This window comes from Mauremys mutica, chromosome 9, assembly GCF_020497125.1.
Source record: "Mauremys mutica isolate MM-2020 ecotype Southern chromosome 9, ASM2049712v1, whole genome shotgun sequence".
NCBI classification, from domain to species: Eukaryota; Metazoa; Chordata; order Testudines; family Geoemydidae; genus Mauremys; species Mauremys mutica.
In genome coordinates this window covers 83850994-83873322 of record NC_059080.1, presented here as the reverse complement: position 1 = coordinate 83873322, position 22329 = coordinate 83850994, and the positions used below count along the sequence as shown (strand labels likewise).

Below are 22329 nucleotides of genomic sequence, written 5' to 3'. Positions count from 1 at the left end.
AAAAACACTTATGCCCCTGTAGAAATGTCACAAAAGGTCACACCTCTAGCAGACATTACTATACTGGCAAAAGTTTCTTATGTAGACCTAGCCACAATCCATTACTGCATGACTGTCCTTGGATGCATTATGTGGCTACATAAAACCCTTGTCAATAACCTTCTAGACAATACCATAAGTATTATCTTCTGCATTCATTTGATTGTCAAAGTTTGGAAGAGGCTAGGACTGAAAGAACTAATAATTAGCCCTTATTCAGTAGTTTTTCATATATTTAAACTTTTTTTGAACATCGACAGCCCATATTTAGATACCACAGAATTGTGTGTTGAATATAAAGCCATCTATGTCCAAAAAATATTAAGTTTTTAATAAAAATACAACCCCTACCAAAAAAGGAGTTTAACTCAGCTGAAAGAAATGGTACATCTCCTGAGCCGTTCCACTTTTACTAACTGCTCTCCCATGTGGCCAGAGTCCATAGACAGCTTTAGGCTCTCATCAGACTACCAACCTAATTTTCAGCCAAGAAAGCTCACCAGCTCCTTCTGGCATCTATAATTTCTATACAGAACTCCACCCTTGACTTCCATACATACTTACAGCAACTGTAGCACTGACCCCCTTCCCTTAACTCCTCTGGTTATGCATCATACCCTGGCCTATTCTAAGCTTCTGTAGCTATGGTTCCCAGGATAGCTAACCACTGTTCTAAATCAACTAGCTCTTCTAGCAGGATTAAATACAAAGCCTCAACCAGTTAGATATCCTTTGGCCAAGCTGGCTGCCCCTTAGTTTTTTTCAGAGGTCACAATGATAATCTGTTAAGAGTTTAAGAATTCTAATCAGTAGCCAAAAGCTCTCTTACTATCCACGTGTGTAACGCCACTTTCTCCAGGATGATTGGGGCTTTGTAAAGATATCAGTGGAGACAGTGATTGAAATAAAAACCAGAAATGATCTTTGTTACAAATGTGGGGCCAGGCCCAGGAGCAGCTTTGCTCTTATAAAAAAAAAACCTGCCAATAGTGCATCCAGCTACAAGACTCCCCTATCCAAAGTAATGGCTAAGAAAGTGACAGTGTAGAAAGTGATAAGAGAGCAAGATCCGAGAGACTGAAAGGGCTCTTTTGTAAGCCTATTCAAAAACAAATTCAGATGTTGGGGACCAAAGAGTTCATGAGCAGAAGGGTACAGATTTATAAGACCTTTAAAGAACTCTTCACAAAAGGGTGAACAAATATCTATCAAGAGACCTCTTTCAAAACAGTGTGATATGCTGAGATTGCAGCCAAATAAATCTTAGCTGTTGCTAATCACAATTTTGTAGTTTTAAAGAAAAGGTCCAATATCATTGCATACTGGTTCAAGGCCTCTGACCTGAGAGAATCTCCAGAGCAGTTTTCACTTAGATTTCAATGGGAGCTCTAAGGTACTAAGCACTTTTGAAAATCAGACCTCTTATTTAAGTGCCGACTTAGGAGCCTAATTTTAGGGTATCATAAGAATGGCCGTACCGGGCCAGACCAAAGGTCCATCTAGCCCAGTATCCTGTCTACTGACAGTGGCCAATGCCGGGTGCCCCAGAGGGAGTGAACCCAACAGGCAATGATCAAGTGATCTCTCTCCTGCCATCCATCCCCATCCTCTGACAAACAGAGGCTAGGGACACCATTCCTTATCCATCCTGGCTAATAGCCATTAATGGACTTAACCTCCATGAATTTACCCAGTTCCCTTTTAAATGCTGTTATAGTCCTAGCCTTCACAACCTCCTCAGGTAAAGAGTTCTACAAGCTGACTGTGTGCTGTGTGAAGAAGAACTTCCTTTTATTTGTTTTAAACCTGCTGCCCATTAATTTCATTTGGTGGCACCTAGTTCTTGTATTATGGGAACAAGTAAATAACGTTTCCTTATTTACTTTCTCGACATCACTCATGATTTTATATACCTCTATCATATCCCCCCCTTAGTCTCCTCTTTTCCAAGCTAAAAAGTCCTAGCCTGTTTAATCTCTCCTCATATGAGACCCGTTCCACCCTAATCATTTTAGTTGCCCTTCTCTGAACCTTTTCTAATGCCAGTATATCTTTTTTGAGATGAGGAGACCACATTGGTATGCAGTATTCAAGATGTGGGTGTACCATGGATTTATACAAGGGCAATAAGATACTCTCAGTCTTATTTTCTATCCCCTTTTTAATGATTCCTAACATCCTGTTTACTTTTTTGACCGCCGCTGCACACTGCATGGACGTTTTCAGAGAATTATCCACGATGACTTCAAGATCTTTTTCCTGATTCGTTGTAGGTAAATTAGCCCCCATCATATTGTATGTATAGGTGGGGTTATTTCTTCCAATGTGCATTACTTTACATTTATCCACATTAAATTTCATTTGCCATTTTGTTGCCCAATCACTTAGCTTTGTGAGATCTTTTTGAAGTTCTTCACAGTCTGCTTTGGTCTTACCTATCTTGAGCAGTTCAGTATCATCTGCAAACTTTGCCACCTCACTTTTTACCCCTTTCTCCAGATAATTTATGAATAAGTTGAATAGGATTGGTCCCAGGACTGACCCTTGGGAGACACCACTTCTTACCCCTCACCATTCTGAGAATTTATCAATTTTTTGAAAATCTTACCCTAATTCTATAACAAACTTTTATTAGCTACTTAGGAGAAAAACAAGCTAGTCATTCTGTGCAAGGGAGAGGAGGCAAGTTTTCATGTCTACACCAACTGGCAGAAGAAAAAGAACTGAGAGATAGTTAGAGGTGGGGTATTTCTATCCTCCGTCAGCAGAATATATGGATAAAAAAATGTGTTCATGCGCCCTTGCTACTAATACTGCTCAAAAAAAGTACTGTGGCCATCTGGACAGCCATGTGTCTCCTAGAGTATGGTTCTGTGAAGGCAGCATCATGAAAGAAAAAATATTAAAAGAAGAACTGTCAATTTTTTAACACATACTCCTTATTTTATACCAAAAACAAAAGATTACATGAAAATAATCATGCTTACTGTTTTGTTTCTTCAACTGGAAAAATGAAGGCAATTAAGGATTCCTGTATTTTAAGATACACATTTCTTCATAAATAGCAAAACTATATAATTTGTATGTATTTTATAGTGAATAGGTCTATACAAAAACAAAGAATAAAGTCCAGTGACTGTGATTAAGGCAATTCTTTATCAAGTTCTGTACAAAACCATAATTCTTCTAACTTTTTGAGTCACTATTGTCCAGGGTTGAGGCATAGTTTGCTTGCCGAAAACTATGATCTGAATTGCTTGTGATGGTGTGTACAACATCAATCATATAAAGTGTCATGCAGCTGAATTAAATTAAAGAACAACAAAAATATTTGACTTTTTCATATTAATTTTTGGATTAATAAACCTCAACATTATTAAGAAATATTAGCAAAAATACAACATAAATTATGTTTCAACCATTTAAGTAAGTTACCTACAACACAGTTTTTGGTGGTAAAGATCCTAAATTAGATGTGAAAATGAACAACTGAAAGTAACAGTAAGAAAACAGTAAGTAAGAAAAGGACTTTACTTAAAAGTATTCCTGTAAAACAGCACTGGGAGAAGAGAATGTGCCTCAAAGTTTTTTTGATATCATTGGCCAATCTGAACAAAACAAGGTATAAAATTCACCCCAGTCGTCATTGGTAAGTGGACTTCACTATAGTTTGCATCTAGAACTAAAATAAAACATACCTTTTTTGAAAGTATTAAGGGTTTTTTCTAGCTGTTTCTGTTTGTTTTTGTCAGGAGCAGCAGCAATTACATTAGCCTCAAGTTCTTTAACCTGGACTTTCAAGTGAACTTCTTGTTCTGATAAACTCTACAAAATAGAAGACTGTTAGAACACGTACTAAGAATGAAAGACTTTTCATGTTAGCCAGGGGTGTAGGAGCTGTCAAAGTTAATATAATGGCAATCTACTTTCAGCCTTAACTATGGGGATACTTAGCACCTCTCAGTAATAAACATATTTACCTGGATACTCGCAGTATACTTTTCTAAAGTGTTTCTCATTTCCTGGACACACAGACGCAATTTTACTATGGCTTCTTCAAGTTGCACTTTCTCTTCTTGATACTGCATTGCTTTTATGGAATCCTTTTGCAGCTGAGATTCCATTTTATTGGCCTATAAATATAAATGTTATATAAAAGTTATTGATTACAAAAATCATTTATATAGCACCACCTCTTTAAACTGAGATGCACAACACAACAAGACCCAGACCCCAGAAAAAATTATAATTTCCTAAAAACAAAAGAAACAGAAAACCTGGGACAAAAGTTCAGGGAAGAACAAACAAGAAAGATTATTGCTGAGGAGACAGAGATTCAGACAGCAAAAGAGGAGACAGAATAGTAAGAGAAGAGGAAACTGAAGAAGACTTCTTGGCAGAATGTTTGGGGCAGGGAGGAAGGTTATAAATAGGTGACACTAGAGAAGGCTTGACATGGGATGGTGGTAAAAGGGTTGATGAGAAAATAGTAAAACTATTTGGAAAAGAAGGTAGCCCTGAAAGAGGAAAGAATGAGGACTTGTCTACACACAGAATTGCACTGGTTTGTAATAAAGGTGTTCTTTCAAGCAGATTAAGTTGAATTGGGTTAAGAGACTGTGTGGACATTTATGTCAGTTTAAACCAGGCTTACTTTGGGGTTTGGCTTAGAGTTGATTAGGAACAGGTTTAAGATAAATCAAAACGAGCACCCCCACAAGAGGTTTTGAACAGCTGTAACTGAACTTGTGCAGATTTATCTATAGACAACCCCTTAGTTAATAAAACATTCTTTAGTCCAAAGATTTTCTAAAAATCACTAGGCAGCACAGGACCTGAGGTAGGGAATATGCAATAAAGCCAAAGATGAGGATTTAAGAAGCAGCCAGCTTGGTGTGAGAATAATAGAGACAGCAGAATAAAACACATAATTAATATGTAAAATTAAGTCCCCTACAAAATGGGAGCACAAAAGGCATTACAATCAGGGAAAAAGAATGGAGAGCCAGAGAATGGTAAATAATGGCTATTTAAGGGGAATCTGACAGAAATCCCTTATTAATTGTGACTCTTCAGTTGGTCATCAATGTGGATCCCACTCTAGGTGCATGTGCATGAGGTTCTTGGGCGATGCATGTTCTCACATTCCCCCCACCCCAAGGGCATAAAGGGAAGAGCGTCTGCAACTCTCCCCATAATTCAGAATCCTATACAAGGACGACTCCAAAAAAGTGGGCATGGAAGTCAGGTCATGAGAGCCACATAGATGACGTATAGAACAACCTGTTGTTATAAAGTTAAGTAACTTTTTTTTCCCTTCACGTATCTGTCTGTGTGGATTCCACTAAGGGTACGTCTTCACTACCTGCCATATCGGCGGGTAGCAATTGATTTCTCGGAGTTCGATATATCGCGTCTCATCTAGACACGATATATTGAACTCCGAACGCGCTCCCGTTGACTCCGCAACTCCACCACCGCGAACGGCAGTGGCGGAGTCGACGGGGGAGCTGCGGACGTCGATCCTGCGCCGTGAGGACGGGTAAGTAATTCGAACTAAGGTACTTCGACTTCAGCTAAGCTATTCGCATAGCTGAAGTTGCGTACCTTAGATCGAACCCCCCCCTAGTGTAGACCAGGCCTAAGTGATTGATCAGTAGTGTCCACCAGAAAGGTAGGACTGAGGAATCCTGACTACCACTGACTAAACCCTTCCACCATACCAAAATTGGCATCTGATCTTGTGGCCAGGTCAAATGGGTAAGTGTTTAAAAGTAAAGGGATTACTCCACATAGCTGCCTTGCAAATTTCAGATATGGGGATGTTCCTGAAGCATGGAGAAGATGTAAAGTATACTCTAGTGGAGCGATCTTTAATATTTGGAGGGAGAGATATATCAACCATATGACATATGTGCTATGTACTGTATATCAATTTTGATAATCTTGGAGAGGAGACATTTGACCCATAGAAGCACCAGAGACAGCAAAAGAAATACAAGCAGACAGTCTGAAAGACTATGTCCAATCAATGTAATATAACAAAGAACTTGAAATGTCCAAGATGTGGAGTTTATCTCCTGGGAAGGAATGGAGTTTTGGAAAGGAAACGGGTGAATAAATAAATTGGTTCCAATGAAAGTCTGACACAACTTTAGGAATAAATTTGGGATGATGTCAACACCGCTTCATTTCTGTGGAATGTTGAGTAAAGGTTAGTCCCAAGAGCTTATAGTTTTCTGACCTTTCTGGCTGATGTAATGGCAACTAAAAAGTCTGCCTTGAGAGTAAAGCGGTATAAATAACATTCAGAAAGAAGCTCAAAGGGGGGACTCCATAAGGCTTGTAAGGACAATACTGAGATCCCATGTCCGAGGTTCTCCTATCACTAGGGGGTGAATGTGTAGCAACACCTTTAGAAATCTAGATAGAGAGGTGAGAAAAAAAAATGAACATGACAACAAGGGAGAGTGGCATACCGATAATGTTCCAAGGTGGACTGTGATGTAATAGAATGTGAACCCAAACTGTAGTCAAGAATTTTGGGTGTAGGGGCCTTCAAGCGATCCAGGTTGCGTTGGACAGCCTAAACTGAAATATTTTGAATACAGAATAAGTCTTCCTTGTAGAGAGTTTTTTACTTTGTAGAAGAACCTCTTATACTTGCATCTCTTGTTTCTGCTGGTACGCTGCAACCAGCCAAAATCCAGACTGTTACACTTAATGACCTCACATCTTGATGCAGTATCTGCCCTCAGTTCTGATATCATGTTTAGACAGTCTGAAAAAAACGGTTACCTACCCTTTCGTAACTGTTGTTCCTGAAGATGTGTTGTTCATGTCCATTACACATTAGGCGTGCGTGTGCACGGATGTCGGAGACTTTTTCCCTTCCGTGCTGGTGCATATATACCCCTGCCGACCTGACCCTCCCTCAGTTCCTTCTTGCTAGTGACTCCAACCGAGGAGAAGGAGGGTGGGAAGTGTAATGGACATGAACAACACATCTCGAAGAACAACAGTTACAAAAGGGTAGGTAAAAGACGGTTACTCACCTGTAGTAACTGTTGTTCTTCGAGATGTGTTGCTCCTATCCATTCCAGTTAGGTGTGCGCGCCGCGCGTGCGCGGCATCTCGGAACTTTTTTACCCTAGCAACACCGGCGGGCCGGCTGGTGCCCCCTGGAGTGGCGCCGCTATGGCGCTAAATATATACCCCAGCCGGCCCGTCCGCTCCTCAGTTCCTTCTTGCCGGCTACTCCGACAGTGGGGAAGGAGGGCGGGTCTGGAATGGATAGGAGCAACACATCTCGAAGAACAACAGTTACTACAGGTGAGTAACCGTCTTTTCTTCTTCGAGTGATTGCTCCTATGCATTCCAGTTAGGTGAATCCCAAGCCTTACCTAGGCGGTGGGGTCGGAGTGAGACGTGGCGGAGTATAATACCGCGGAGCCGAAGGCTGCGTCGTCTCGAGACTGCTGCACCAACGCGTAATGGGAGGCGAAGGTGTGGACCGAAGACCAGGTGGCCGCTCGACAGATGTCCTGGATCGGAACGTTGGCCAGGAAGGCAACAGACGAGGCATGTGCCCTCGTCGAGTGTGCAGTGACGCGGCCTGGTGGTACGCGAGCCAGCTCATAGCAGGTCCTGATACAAGCAGTGACCCAGGAGGAAATCCGCTGGGAGGATATCGGCTCTCCCTTTATGCGGTCAGCAACCGCTACGAACAGCTGGGGCGAACGCCGGAAGGGCTTAGTCCGCTCGATGTAGAAAGCGAGCGCTCTGCGGACGTCAAGGGTATGCAGCTGCTGTTCCCGAGGCGAGGCATGTGGCTTCGGGTAGAACACCGGGAGGAAGATCTCCTGGTTGAGATGGAAAGCTGACACTACCTTCGGGAGGAAGGCCGGATGAGGGCGAAGCTGCACCTTGTCCCCATGAAAGACCGTGTATGGCGGGTTGACCGTTAGAGCGCGAAGCTCAGAGACTTGTCTCGCTGATGTAATAGCGACGAGGAAGGCCGTCTTCCAAGAGAGGTATAGCAGGGAGCACGTGGCTAAGGGCTCGAATGGAGGACCCATCAGTTTGGCCAAGATGAGATTCAAATCCCAGGTTGGGGCCGGGCGCCGCACCGGCGGGTACAAGCGGTCCAGGCCTTTGAGGAAGCGGGAAACCATCGGGTTCGAGAAGATGGACCGCCCTTCCACGGAGGGAAGGAAGGCAGATACCGCTGCCAGGTGGACTCTCAAGGAGGAGACCGCCAGACCTTAAGATGTGAACGCTAGGGATCGTGGAGAACGAAGAGTACTCCACAGTTCCAACTGGCCGTCACGGGCGGTAAGAAGGAACTGAGGAGCGGACGGGCCGGCTGGGGTATATATTTAGCGCCATAGCGGCGCCACTCCAGGGGGCGCCAGCCGGCCCGCCGGTGTTGCTAGGGTAAAAAAGTTCCGAGATGCCGTGCACGCGCAGCGCGCACACCTAACTGGAATGCATAGGAGCAATCACTCGAAGAAGAACCATTTTTTCTTCTTCGAGTCATTGTTCATGACCGCTGCGTCCTCTCTGGCCTGACGATGGACCGCGTAGTGGGCTGTGAATGTGTGCACCAACGACCAGGTGGCTGCTTTACAGATCTCCTGCAGCGGAACCTGCGCCAGGAAAGCCGCCAAGGACGCTTGAGCCCTGGTCGAGTGAGCAGTGATCATCTGGGCTGGCACCTTGGCGAGCTCGTAACATGCGCAGATGCAATCCATGATGATATTCGCTGTGCCGACACAGGGAGACCTTTCATTCTCTCTGCTAAGGCGATGAACAACTGTGTCGACTTGCGGAAAGGCCTAGTTCGCTCCAGGTGGAATACCAGGGCCCTATGGACATCTAGAGTATGCAGGCTGCGGTGACTCAGGTCCGTGTGTGGTTTGGGAAAGAATACTGGCAAACAAATGTCCTGTTCCATGTGAAATTGCAAAACTACTTTAGGGAAGAATTTAGGGTGTGGCCTAAGCTGCATCTTATCTTTATAAAAAACTGTATACGGGGGTTCCAAAGTGAAAGCCCTCAGTTCTGATACCCTCCTTGCAGACGTAATGGCAACCAAATACGCCACCTTCTAGGCTAGGTGCTTGAAAGAGCAAGAGGCTAGGGGCTCGAAAAGGGGTCCCATGAGCTTGGTCAGGACCAGGTTAAGGTTCCATGGAGGGACCAGTGGGTGCAAATAGGGAAACACCCTCTCCAGCCCTTTGAGGAACCGGGCTACTATGGGGCTGGAAAACACAGAATGCCCAGACTCCCCCGGGTGGAACACTGAAATGGCAGCCAGATGTACTCTAATTGAGGAGGGGGTGAGGACTTGATGTTTGAGGTGCAGCAAGTATTCCAGTATGACTGGGACAGAGGTCTGAAGAGGCTGAATGAGCTTTAGTTCACACCAGCAGGCAAACCTCTTCCACATGGCGAGAGATATCGTCCTAGTAGAAGGCTTCCTACTACCGAGAAGAATTTGACGAATATGAAGGGAGCACTGACTCTCCACAGCGTTCAACCACAGAGATTCCATGCCATGAAATGCAGAGATTGCAGGTTCGGGTGGAACAGGGATCCGCTGTCCTGCGTGATGAGATCTCGGTGCAGGAGCAGGGCAATTGGGATAGTCACTGACAGTTCCAGCAAGGTCGTAAACCAGTGCTGGCGTGGCCAAACTGGTGCAATGAGAATCATCACCGCTTTCTCCCTGCGGACCTTGAGGAGGACTCTGTGAATGAGCGAGAGTGGTGGGAAGGCGTACTTCAGGCTCCCACCTCACGGAATAGTGAATGCATCTGCCACCGAGCCCGGGCTGTGGTTTTGGAAAGAACAAAACTGAGGGCACTGGCTGTTGTCTTTGGTGGCAAAGAGGTCCATTTGGGGAAATCCCCACCTCCGGAAGATCGATTGCAGGACATCCGATCTCATCGTCCATTCGTGCATTTGATACGACCTGCTGAGGCAGTCTGCCAGCTTGTTTCGTTCCCCCGGAAAGTATGACACTACCAGTTGCACTGAGCAGGCTTTGCAAAAGTCCCACAGGAGAAGCTCCTCGTGGCAGAGGGGAGAGGAACGGGCTCCATCCTGCTTGTTTATGTAAAACATGGCGGTAGTGTTGTCTGTCAGAACTGTCACGCTGTGCCCTTCTAAAGTAATGTGAAAGGTCTGGCAGTCTAGGTGAACCGCCCTGAGCTCCTTTACGTTGATATGGAGCGACATTTCATCCCTGGACCACAAGCCCTGTGTCCATAGGGTTCCTCAAGTGTGCTCCCCAGCCAAGGTCTGATGCGTCTGTTACCAGCGTCAGGGTGCGTTGCAGTGCAGCGAAGGGTATTGGCAAACTACCTGCCAATTGAGCCACCAGAGCAGGGAGTCCAAGACCTGGGCCGGGATTGTCACTACAAGGTCCAAGGAGTTTCTGCCAGGGTGATACGCCTGGGCTATGTCCCCATACAGAGATCAGCTTCAGTATCTCCCATACGGTCCATGCTGGAGCTCTTTTTTGATTCTGGTACTGCATGGTCACCTGTGCTGATCGGCGCTCCACGCTGGGCAAAAAGGAAATGAAATTCAAAAGTTTGCGGGGCTTTTCCTGTCTACCTGGCCAGTGCATCCGAGTTCAGATTGCTGTCCAGAGCGGTCACAAGGTGCACTGTGGGATAGCGCCCGGAGGCCAATACCGTCGAATTGCAGCCACACTAACCCTAATCCGAAATGGCAATACTGATTTCAGCGCTACTCCCCTCGTTGGGAAGGAGTACAGATATCGATATTACAAGCCCTTTATATCGATATAAAGGGCTTCGTTGTGTGGACGGGTGCAGGGTTAATGCGATTTAACGCTGCTAAATACGATATAAACTCGTAGTGTAGACTAGGCCTTAGTCTGTATCAGCAAAAAGAATAAGGAGTACTTGTGGCACCTTAGAGACTAACAAATTTATTTGGGTATAAACTTTTGTGGGCTAAAACCCACTTCACTGGATGCAACAATGGAGTGTAACCCTGGAATAGTTAAGGGAGTGCAGTGCATCAGCCATGCATGTGTGCGCTAAATAAATCTGTGCCTTTGAAGGGTAAATCCTCAGTTGACTTTACACTTCTCTCAGAATGCCAGAGGCCTGCAGCCACAAAACTCTGCACATAGTTACTACAATGGTCATAGATCAAGTCTCCATGTCTGATGCATCCATGGCTGCCTATAGCAGTGTTTTCGCTACTAGCTGATCCTCTGAAATGGTGCTTTTCAACTCCGCTATTAAGTCTTGTGGGAGTTTAGTTAGAAAGGAAGGTAATTTTACAGTTACAAATTGTTAATTACCAGGCCTTATTTGCAGTAATGTTGATGAATAGATCTTTCTTTCAAATAAATCTAGTTCCTGGGGGTCTTTGTCTTTTGGGTTGCTCTTAGTAAGCCATACTGGTTCAGATCAATGGTTTATCTAGCCTAGTATCTTGTCTTTCGACAGTGGTCAGTGCCAGATACTCAAGAGGGAGTGAACTGAGCAGGGCAATTATCGAGTGATCCATCCCGTGGTCCAGTCCCAGTGTTTGACAGTGAGAGGCTTAGGGTCACCCAAAACATAGGGTTGCATCCCTGATTATCTTGGCTAATAGCAATTGATGGATCTATCTTCCATGAACTTGTCTAATTCTTTTTTGAAACCAGTTATATTTTTGGCCTTCACATCCCCTGGCTACGAATTCCACAGGTAACTGTACATTGTGTGAAGAAGTACTTCCTTATGTTTGTTTTAAACCTGCTGCCAATTAATTTCCCCTGGTTCATGTGTTATGAAGAAGTAAATAACATTTCCCTATTCATTTTATCCATACTATTCATGATTTTATAGACCTCTATCAGATCCCCCCTTAAGTAGTCGTTCTAAGCTGAATGGTCCCAATATTTTTAATCTCTTCTCATACCCTTAATAATTGTTGTTGCCCTTCTCTGTACTTTTTCCTATTCTGATAATTTTTTTTTTGAGATGGGGGCATACCAGGAACTTGTACAGTTGCATTATATTTTGCCTTATTATCTCTTTCCTAATGCTTTTTTTCTGTTAGCTTTTTTGACTGCCGCTGCACATTGAGCAGATGTTTTCAGAGAACCATCCAAGATGACTCTTTCTTGAGTGGTAACAGCTAATTTAGACCCCATCATATTGTATGTATAGTTGGTATTATGATTTACAATGTGCATTATATTGCATTTATCAAATTGAATTTCATCTGCTATTTTGTTGCCAGTCATTCATTTTGAGAGATCCCCTTGTAATTCTTTGCAGTCTGCTTTGGACTTAGCTATCTTGAATAATTTTGTATCATCTGCAAACTTTGCCACCTCACGGTTTACCCCTTTTTCCACAAGTTGAACAGCACTGGTCCCAGTACAGACCCCCACCCTTCTTACCTCTCTTCACTGTGAAAACTGACCATTATTGCTCCCTGTCATAAATATAAAGGGAAGGGTAACCACCTTTCTGTATACAGTACTATAAAATCCCTCCTGGCCAGAGGCACAAAATCCTTTTACCTGTGAAGGGTTAAGAAGCTCAGGTAACCTAGCTGGCACCTGACCAAAAGGACCAATAAGGGGACAAGATACTTTCAAATCTGGGGAGGGGGAAAAAGGCTTTGTTTTGTTTGTTCTTTGTCTGTCTGTTCTGTGTGCTTGCCGGAGACAGATCAAGAAGGCAAGCAATCCAACTCAATTAGAATTAGTAAGTAATAATAAGGAAATGTGTTAGCTTACTTTTATTTTTAGCTTGTGGTTTTCCTTGTCTAAAGGGAGGTTTAAACCCTGGATTTGTAACGTTAAGGTTTTGCCTAGAGGGGAGATCCTCTATGTTCTTGAGTCTTTTATTATTCTGTAAAGTACTTACCATCCCGATTTTACAGAGGTAATTCTTTTACCTTTTATTTAATTAAAATTCTTCTTCTAAGAACGTGATTGTTTTTTCATCATTTTAAGATCCAAGGGTTTGGGTCTGTGTTCACCTGTACCAATTTTTGAGGATATTATTCTCAAGCCTCCCCAGGAAAGGGGGTGTAGGGGCGTGGCAGGATATTTGGGGAAGGTAGGGCTCCAAGAGGCCCTCCCTAATTGTTTGTTTAAATCACTTGGTGGTGGCAGCATTACTTAATCCAAGGAATAGAGGAGATTTTAACCTAAGCCAGTAGAAATAAACTTAGAGGTCTTCATGCAGGTCCCCACGTCTGTACCCTAAAGTTCAGAATGGGGAGGAAACCCTGACACTCCCCTTTGTTTCCTATTTTCTAACCAGTTACTGATCCATGAGAGGACCTTCCCTCTTATCCCATGACTACTTACTTTGCTTAACAGCCTTTAGTCAGGGACACTGTCAAAGTCCAAGTACACTATATCCACTAGATACCCGTAGTCCACGTTTGTTGACATCCTCAGTGAATTCTAATAGAATGATGAGGCATAATTTCCCTTTACAAAAGCCTTGTTGACTTTTCCCCAACATATTGTGTTCATCTACATATCTGATAATTCTGTTCTTTACTATAGTTTCAATCGATTTGCCTGGTAGTGAAGTTAGTCTGGTTGGTCTTTTTGTGGACTGCAGAAATCTTGAACAATCTGTGTTGCAGAATTAGAATGTAAACCTAAAAAATTTAAGTTCCTGTGTGGCCTCCCAAGCAGGGGCAGCTCCAGGCCCCAGCACGCCAAGCGCGTGCTTGGGGCGGCAAGCCGTGGGGGGCGCTCTGCCGGCGCCGTGAGGGTGGCAGGCAGGCTGCCTCCGGCAGCTTGCCTGCGGAGGGTCCACGGCTTTGGTGGACCTCCCGCAGGTGTGCCTGCGGAGGGTCCGCTGGTCCCGCGGCTTTGGAGGACATCCTGCAGGCTGAAGCCGCGGGACCAGCGGACCCTCCACAGGCAAACCGCTGGAGGCAGCCTGCCTGCCGTGCTTGGGGCGGCAAAATCCCTAGAGCCGCCCCTGCTCCCAAGGCAATATTGACTGTTTTCCTGCACAACAGTTCCTTATTTTCAGTCCTTCCCCTGCACTAGTTTCTTCTTTCAATCAATTTCCTAGCTATTAAACGTGAAGACTAATAATCTACCAATAAGCAGACACGTGTCACATATACACATGCACATAACGTCGGTGTAACGTCTATAAACACAGTGTAACAGTGGAATGAGAGAGAACAAAATTCTTATAAAGTTAAAGTACATTATGCCACTATCAATGTGGTTTGAAATACTCTAATACAAATCTCATTAACAGTATCAGGTTTATTTAGTCTTTTCTAGAAAGCTATAGCATTGATTGAGAAGTAATATTTAAACAAAATTGATTTCCTCTGCACAATATTTATATATAAACTGTCTAAATAAAATCAGGCAGTGTAAATATCAGAGAGGAATTTTCAAGAAACACTTTTCTATGTGCAATTATGAACTAACCTCTTCTTCTGAAATTTCAACCACGACGGAGGATCCCATTCTACCCTTCATTACGTTATGTCCACCTCCACTCATTGTTCCTAAAGTAGGACAGGGAAAAGAAGTTAGCAAGCTAATTTCAATTTGCTATCCAACAATAAAACTGTGAAGATATAAATTTAGTTAGGTATTTTTAAATACCTGACTGTTCTACGATCTGTCCTTGCAAAGTTACAACTCTCCATCTTTTGTCCTTTTGGAATGCTACTCTGATAGCCTGATCCAAGTTATTGGCTACTAGAGTATCACGTAACGCAAAGTAAAAGGCATGGCGAATCTTCTCATCTTTTACTTTCACCACGTCAAAGAGACGGGGAGTGTTTTCTGGAGTCTGAATTTTATTCATACTTTTTTCCCATACTCTCATCTATATGGAAGAAAAGGAATCTCAGAATAAGTTAGAACAACATTTTAACACTCTAAGGTGAACTAATGCCTGAGTGTAACAAGTAGTTCCCTAGTACTATACTGTTGCCACATTCCTCAGAATGCCAGTTACCAATTAAATAATGTTACCAAAGAGATGTCTGCTCACTTGCAAGATAAAAAACCCAAGAGACTGATTATATTAGCATATACAATAAGATATTTGTTCAGAATGGTCTATAATATAGGGGGGAGTCAAAAGTCTAACTTATTTCCAGAAAACCAATACTTACTTTGTCCAAGGCTATAAATGTGGCAACTCCAATTCCTTGACTCTTCAAAAAATTCACACATTCCTGAGCTGTATCAATTGTATCTACAACAATGTAGTCTAAGGCACCGCAAGATGACGAGATAGCAACGTCATACTTTTCATCAATAGCTCCCAAGTCTCCCTAGTAATTGACATATAAAGCAGAGAGGCAGTTATGTTGATCAGTATGGTAATTAACAGTGATACCCATCTTTTCTAGGTACTAATAGAGAGAAGACAAAAAAACATGTTAACACAACCTGAAATGTATGAATTTCATGTATACCTGACATCATTTTCTCATCCAGTTTTCAGAGTTCAGAATGTTTGTGAAATGTAGAAAGTTAACCTTTATTCAGAACTCACAATGTCATCTGTGCTATAGAGATCACTATTTACACATTTCTAATGTGCACACTATTAAGGTATTGTAGTGCAAATACTTAGTACCTATATAGCAGTTTTTGTGTTAAAAACAATGTACAGACATCTGATTAATTAAAGGAGTAATGATTTATGCTCCAGACAAAAAGATAATTTAGCCTGGAGTATCAGACTAAAGTTTTAGTGAGTCAGTGTGGCCTAGTGGACAGAGCACTGTCTTGGATTTGGGAGATCTGGGTTCCATTCCCTGTTCTGCACTGGCCTGCTGGGTGACCTTGGGCAAATCAGTTTACCTTTGTGCCTTCGTTTCCCCATCTGTGAACTGGGGATAATGATATGGTTCAAAGTGCTTTAAGATCTGCAGGTAAAGGCACTATATAAGAGCTAGGTATTAATCACTGCTCCATCGCCTTCTATATGACTTGAGAGAACTATTTAACCTGCCTCAGTTTTACCATTTCTGAAAAAGAGACAATAATCCTCAAATGAGAGTTACATGGCTCATATTATCTCTACAGTGGATTGAATATATGGGCTAATGGAAAATTTACTACCTGATTTCCTCTCCCCCGGTATTGACATCTCTGCCAACACATGATGAGGGGTGGTGTCTTTTACTACAGTTATCAGATGAATTTTCAATGTCAGTTCTACATGTTAGAAATATTTCTGCCATTATTTTAAAATGTCTTTAAGAAGTCTGTTCCATCAGATTGTTTTGTAATTGCTAACACAATGAATTACAATGTACTGTTTGAGCACTGTCTGCCCCACCCCCCCATTGCAACTTTCAAAGTATGGGGCTATCGTGCTGGGGCAGGAAGAGGGCATGGCCAGGCCACAGTGGGTTCTATCATAAGCAAGTGGCTTTGGTTAGAGCAGATCAAAGGCTGCCCTTATGCTGAGTCAATTGTAAATTTGTAATTGGTTTCCTGAAAACCCTCAGCCTTCTGTATTGTGTGGATTTTGACACAAGAATGAGTCCAAGCAATTAATTTTAACAAGTTAAACATATAAATTACCAAGAGTTTGTAAGATTCCTAACTTTGTTGTAGTGAGTTTTGTTTAATAGTTGACAGAAAGGACTAGGAGTTTGGAGTTCTGCTACTGGCTTTTTCACTTCTTCAGTAAGAGATTCTCCCAGGGTCACAGTCTTTGAGCTGGACTCCCTGTTTGTTAAATGGGAATTGTAATAGGCTTACATAAATGGGTAAAATGCTTTGAGATCCTTGGATATAAGTCCATATAGGAGTGCAAAATATTATATTGTATGGTTCATTTACTTAGGACAATTCCAATAAGAGTAATGACACCTGTAAAGTATAAAAGCCTGTTTGTTAACAATACATTAATTCTTAAACTTTACCAGTCTTCCATATATTCCAGGAATTTTTCCAGATTTCTTCTGCTGAAGTAGAGCATCAAGAACCTTTCCTCGACTGCGATTTATTGCCAAAGAACTTTTTGCTTCTTCTACCTTCTGGCGCAGCTCTCGAACAAGGTTCTTAGTGTCCATTTCCTCTCTGCCAAGTTTTACAAGCTCATTCTCTTTCTAACAATTGTTAAAAAAGGTTAATAGAAAATATTCATGTCTGAAAATCTCAGAAGCAGTCTAATGTATTTAAAGTTCAGGCATGCTTATATTAATGATTGTGTAACAAAAGTTAATAAAGAGTAAAATCATCAACCATAAGATATCAGAGATAGCAAGCGTTTAACGTTGAGTAAACAATGAATGGAAATGTATTCTTTATTCAAACAGCTACTTCTAAAATTAAATGGAAAAATACATTGTACTTTATAATGTGTACTTTCTGATACAGTTTTAAGAGAAGCTACATATTTAGGTTGGCATTTTCCAAGGGGTCTAAGGGAGCTGGATGCCCAATTCATTTAGGCTTCTTGGAAAATCCCAGCCTTAAGCAGAAAAACAAATAGAAAATATAGTATATGTGCAATTTGAGTTAATTAATGATGGCACTGAAATCTTAAATTAAAATCAAGAAGTGCAAACAGTTGTACAAACTTAAAATTACATCTAGATTGTTGATTTCCAGAGCTTAATGTCAGCATTTAAGTAATCCCAAATATGCTTTGAAGTTCAAACTTCACTGAGATGAAATAGTGTTTCGATCTTTGCCACTGCTTGTTTGGAGATAAATTTCTGTTTGTTTACATAAGGGTTATTTCTTTGCAGCTGAAATAAATGTCTAAAATTTCTAAAACTTGCAGAATATTGTACAATGCAGCAGTATATTAGAAACATTATTATTTTTCTTCTTCCCATAGTTAAGAATTTTTGGGGAATCATTTTACTGCGTGCATTTCAATGTTCAATAAAAACATCCTTTATGGAAGCTATACTAGCACCATTTGAGAGCACCATCCTCCCCCGCCAACCCCCTTCTCTGGATCAATCACCACCCTCATGTCTGACAGCTGAGCAAGAAGAAAGATGGTACGATGTCACTGTTTGTCTAATTCTTAGCACATGGTACCAATCATGTTTAGACATGTTTTTTTAGTCACTTAATTTCTACCTCCCTGTCCAACCAAAAAAATGTTAGTAATCCTCAATGAGGACCACATCCATATTAAGGTTCAAGTTAGCGCCTTACAAATAGAAAATAAATGGTAACTTTTAGATAAACTCAATAATTTTTACTCAAACATCCAGGCATGAACAGAGACCAACCTTGGAAAATGTCAGCTGAATAAGTGAATGTTTCAGGAAAGCTGTGTAAAGTCAGGTTAATACAGTGAATACTATTTTGCAAGGTTAGCTACAGTAGGAACTATTAGGTGACTGATATAACGTAAGTTATCTTACCATTTTTTCCTGCACGTTCATTTTCACAAATTATTTTCTCAAAATTTAAAAAGTTCTCAAAGTAGTTTTCAAATTTTGTCTAGTCCCATTATATGTTAATGTGGCAATACTATAGCAACTGTTTGGGAGGCAATGACTAAAACAAATGAACAATGTTTTAACAGAGACAAATTGGGTGAGGTAATAATATCCTTTATGGGATCGCCTTCTGTTGGAGGGAGGGAGAGAGAGAGAGACAAACTTTTGAACTTATACAGAACTCTTCTTCAGGTCTGGGAAATGTAATCAGAGCATCACAACTAAGTACAAGGTGGAAAAGCACAAGTAGTTAACACATTTCAAGGGACCATTCAAGGTGAAGTTAATGGGTCACTTTACCTTGAACAATCCCTTGAAATATGCATTCACAACTTATGCTAAACAACCTGTTCCACCTGGTATTTAGTTTGACACTCTGGGTAGGTCTACACTGTAAGTAAAAACCTGCAACTGGCCTGTGCTAGCTGACTTGGGCTCATAGGGCTCAAGCTATGGAGCTGTTTAATTGTGGTGCAGATGTTTGGGTTCAGGCTGAAATCTGGGCTCTAGGACCCTGCAACAACCCCTTAGTCTGAGTCAGCTGGCATAGGCCAGCCATGGGTTTTAAACTGCACCATAGACATTCTGTCTGAGTACATTTCCCAGACCTGAAGAAGAGCTCTGTAAGTTCGAAAGCTTGTCTCATCAACAGAAGTTATTACCTTCACACACCTTGTCTCGCTAATATTCTTGGACCAACACAGCTACAACAACAATAGTGTTTTAATAAACTTTCTGAATTTACATTTAGGCTGAGAATAAAGAAATTATCTAGAAGGGGTGTTTTTGTTTGTTTGTTTGTTTTTAAAGTTACCCTTTGGGTTAAAAATTTTCATGTTTGTTTAGGACCTAATAAGTTGTTTCTCAAGCTCTGGGTAAATTTCTGCTTGGTGGTTTGAGAAAGAAGGCTTATGTATTAAGTAGTTTCTCAGGTTAAAAAAGAAAACCAGATGTTTCACACCTCCAAAATTTTGTATTGACTTAGCCTTTAATGAGAACAAGTGTATTTGACACACATGAAAAATTGTATTTAGAATCATAGATTATTAGGGTTGGAAGGGACCTCAAGAGATCATGTAGTCCAACCCCCTGCTCAAAGCAGGACCAATCCCCAAATGGCCTCCTCAAGGATTGAACTCACAACCCTGAGTTTAGCAGACCAATAAAATTGTGTTAGGTGTAAATGAATTCATATGAATGTGAGGTCATGCTTTTTTCTTCAATTTTACTTTTGAAGTAAAACTCTTTGTGGCAACAGCAGAGACGATGAAAGGCTGGTTTCAGCCCAGAGAATCTCATTGTGGATAACCTCTGGCCAGAAATACTACTGAAGAGGCCTGAGCTCTCATGAAGTGAACGGTCAAGATGGCCAGAGGTGGGACATTCACCTTTCATAGCATGTCCAATACAAGAGGTTATCCAGGATGAGATTCTTTGGGCTGAAACAGGTAGGCCTTTCATCCTCTCTGCTGCTGCCACAAAGAGTTATGTGGATCTGCAGAATGGTTTAGTCTTCTCAATGGCAAGGTAAGGGCATGCCTAACACCCAATGAGTGAAGCTGCCACTCTTCTGAATTCTTGTTAGGCTTCAGGAAGAAGACAGGAAAATGGCCTGGTTCCTAATAGCAGGAAGGCCAGATGTGGGTACAGTGGGACCTTGTCCTTAAAGAACACCGTGTATGGTGGTGTGATGTAAGGGTCCTGATTTCAGAGATCCTTCTGTCTGAGGTAATCGTTACCAGGAAGGCGACCTTCCAGGAAAGAAGCAGCAGAGGGTACAACAGTAGCAGTTCAAAGGGAAGGCCTGCGAGTTTCAATAGGACCAGGTTTAAGTCGCATGGAGGAATTGGATTGTGAACCTGAGGGTAAAGTCTCTCCATCCCTTTAAGAAAGCGAATTGTCATCTTAAGAGAGAAAACTGACCTACTGCCCACTTAGCAAGGTAGGTAGCCCTAGTGGATGGCTTCCTCCTACCCAGCAAGATCTGTCAAACTTGGTCTGAACAGACTTGCTTCTCTGGGTTCAGCCATGTCAGGTGAAGGAACCTCAGGCTTGAGTGGAGTAAATGGCCGGGGTCTTGCAAAATCAGGTCCCGGTGGAATCGTAGCAGTAGTGCTACTGATAAGTCTAGCACCATACCGAACCAGTGTTGACGTGGCCATGGCGGGGCTATAAGAATAATTCTCCCCTGATTCTCTTGTCCCGCTTGATTTTCAGAAGAACCGTGTGACATAGAGGAACTGGAGGAAATATATAGAATAGGAGCTCCATCCATGGAAGCAGGAAGGCATTGAAAAAGGAGCCTAGGATGTGCCCACAAAGTAAAACTGATGGCATTTCCTCTTCTGCTTGGTCATGAACAGGTCTACCTGCGCACATCCTGACCTTTGGTGACCTCTGGGTGAAGGGACCACTTATGGTGAGAGTAGAAGGATCTGCTTGATCTGCCAGGGTGTTCTGGGCTCCTGGAAGATGTGAAGCCTCAAGGTGGATGGAGTGCTTCATGCAGAATTCCCATAAATGGATGGCCTCCTGACAGAGGAGCATGCTCCCCACTGCTTATTGATGTAGAACATGACCATGATGTTGTCCATAGCACTTGAACTACCTTGCCTGTGATGTGGGGAAGGAAGACTTGGTAAGCCAAGTGGATTGCTCTGAGCTCTGAGGCAACTGAGGTGGTCTCCCCAACCTAGGTCTGATGCGTCAGACACTGGGGACACTGATGGCTGGGGGGACGGAGGAGAATGACAAAGGGAATGCCTGCCATTACCGACCAGGGATTCTTTCGCTATTCAATGAAGGCAACAACTGGGGCTGGAACAGTAAGCACTGAGTCCAAGTGGTGTCTATTCAGAGAGTACACTGAAGCTAACCAATCTGCAGGAGCCTCAGGCGCAGCCTTGCATGCTGGACCACATAAGGGCATGTAGTCATGTGTCCCAGCAATCTGAAGCAAATCTGGGCTGTTGTGATTGGGTGAGCCATGAACTTGAATATCAAGTCAGACAGTCTGGAATCATGCCTTTGAAACGAAGGCCCTGGACTGGGTTGAGTCAAGCACTGCCCCAATAAACGCTATTATCTGAACTGGAATGAGAGTTGACTTTTGCTAGTTTGATCAGCATGCCAGTGCTCTGAAGGTGGCTTGGACCAGGTTGATGCTATTCTCTATTTGAGCCTCTGAATGACCTATGATCAGCCAGTCGTTGAGGTATAGGTAGACTTGAATGCCTCACCTTCTGAGGAAGGCAGCTACCATCACTTGCATTTCCTAAAAACCTAGGCCGGGGGGGGGGGGGGGGGAGGGAGGGGGGGTGCTGATATGCCAAATGGAAGAATTGTGGATTGGTAATGAGTTTGGTGTACAATAAACCTGAGGAATCGTCTGTGGCCACAGAAGATGGAAATGTGAAAGTAAGTGTCCTTTAAATCAAGGGTGGTGTACCAGTCCCCTGGATCCAGGAAGGAGATAATAGAGGCCCGGGAGACCACACAAAACCTCAGTTTCTTGAAATAACCCGTTGAAGCGATGCATGTCCAGGATGGGGCAAAGGCCCCCGTTGGCCTTTGGGATTAGGAAATATTGGGAGTAAAACCCCTTCCCTTTCAATCTTTGAGGTACCTCTTCTACAGTCCCCACCCTGCAGGAGGATCTGCACCTTCAGACCTAGGAACTACTCATGAGAAGGGTCCCTGAAGAGGGACAGGGATGGCGGTGGGAGAGGAGGGGTGGATGAGAACTGAAGGATATAACTGTCCACCACTGTATTTAGCAGCCAGCGGTACAATTTAATGTGGGACCAAGCCAGGCTGATGTGG

The 22329-nt window shown here is 42.8% G+C and overlaps 1 protein-coding gene across 5 annotated transcripts in view; it reads right to left on the bottom strand.

The window, feature by feature from the left end:
- Positions 1-22329, bottom strand: part of SMC4 (structural maintenance of chromosomes 4) — a 113173-nt gene that overhangs the window by 27949 nt on the left and 62895 nt on the right. For all 5 annotated transcript variants that reach the window (XM_045029609.1, XM_045029607.1, XM_045029610.1 and 2 more), the window contains 6 exons: positions 16966-17151; positions 15196-15357; positions 14678-14903; positions 14498-14577; positions 4020-4172; positions 3738-3864 (listed from right to left, as the gene is read on the bottom strand). In XM_045029609.1, coding sequence (XP_044885544.1) covers positions 3738-3864; positions 4020-4172; positions 14498-14577; positions 14678-14903; positions 15196-15357; positions 16966-17151 — 934 coding nt within the window. The remainder of the gene's footprint in view (positions 1-3737; positions 3865-4019; positions 4173-14497; positions 14578-14677; positions 14904-15195; positions 15358-16965; positions 17152-22329) is intronic.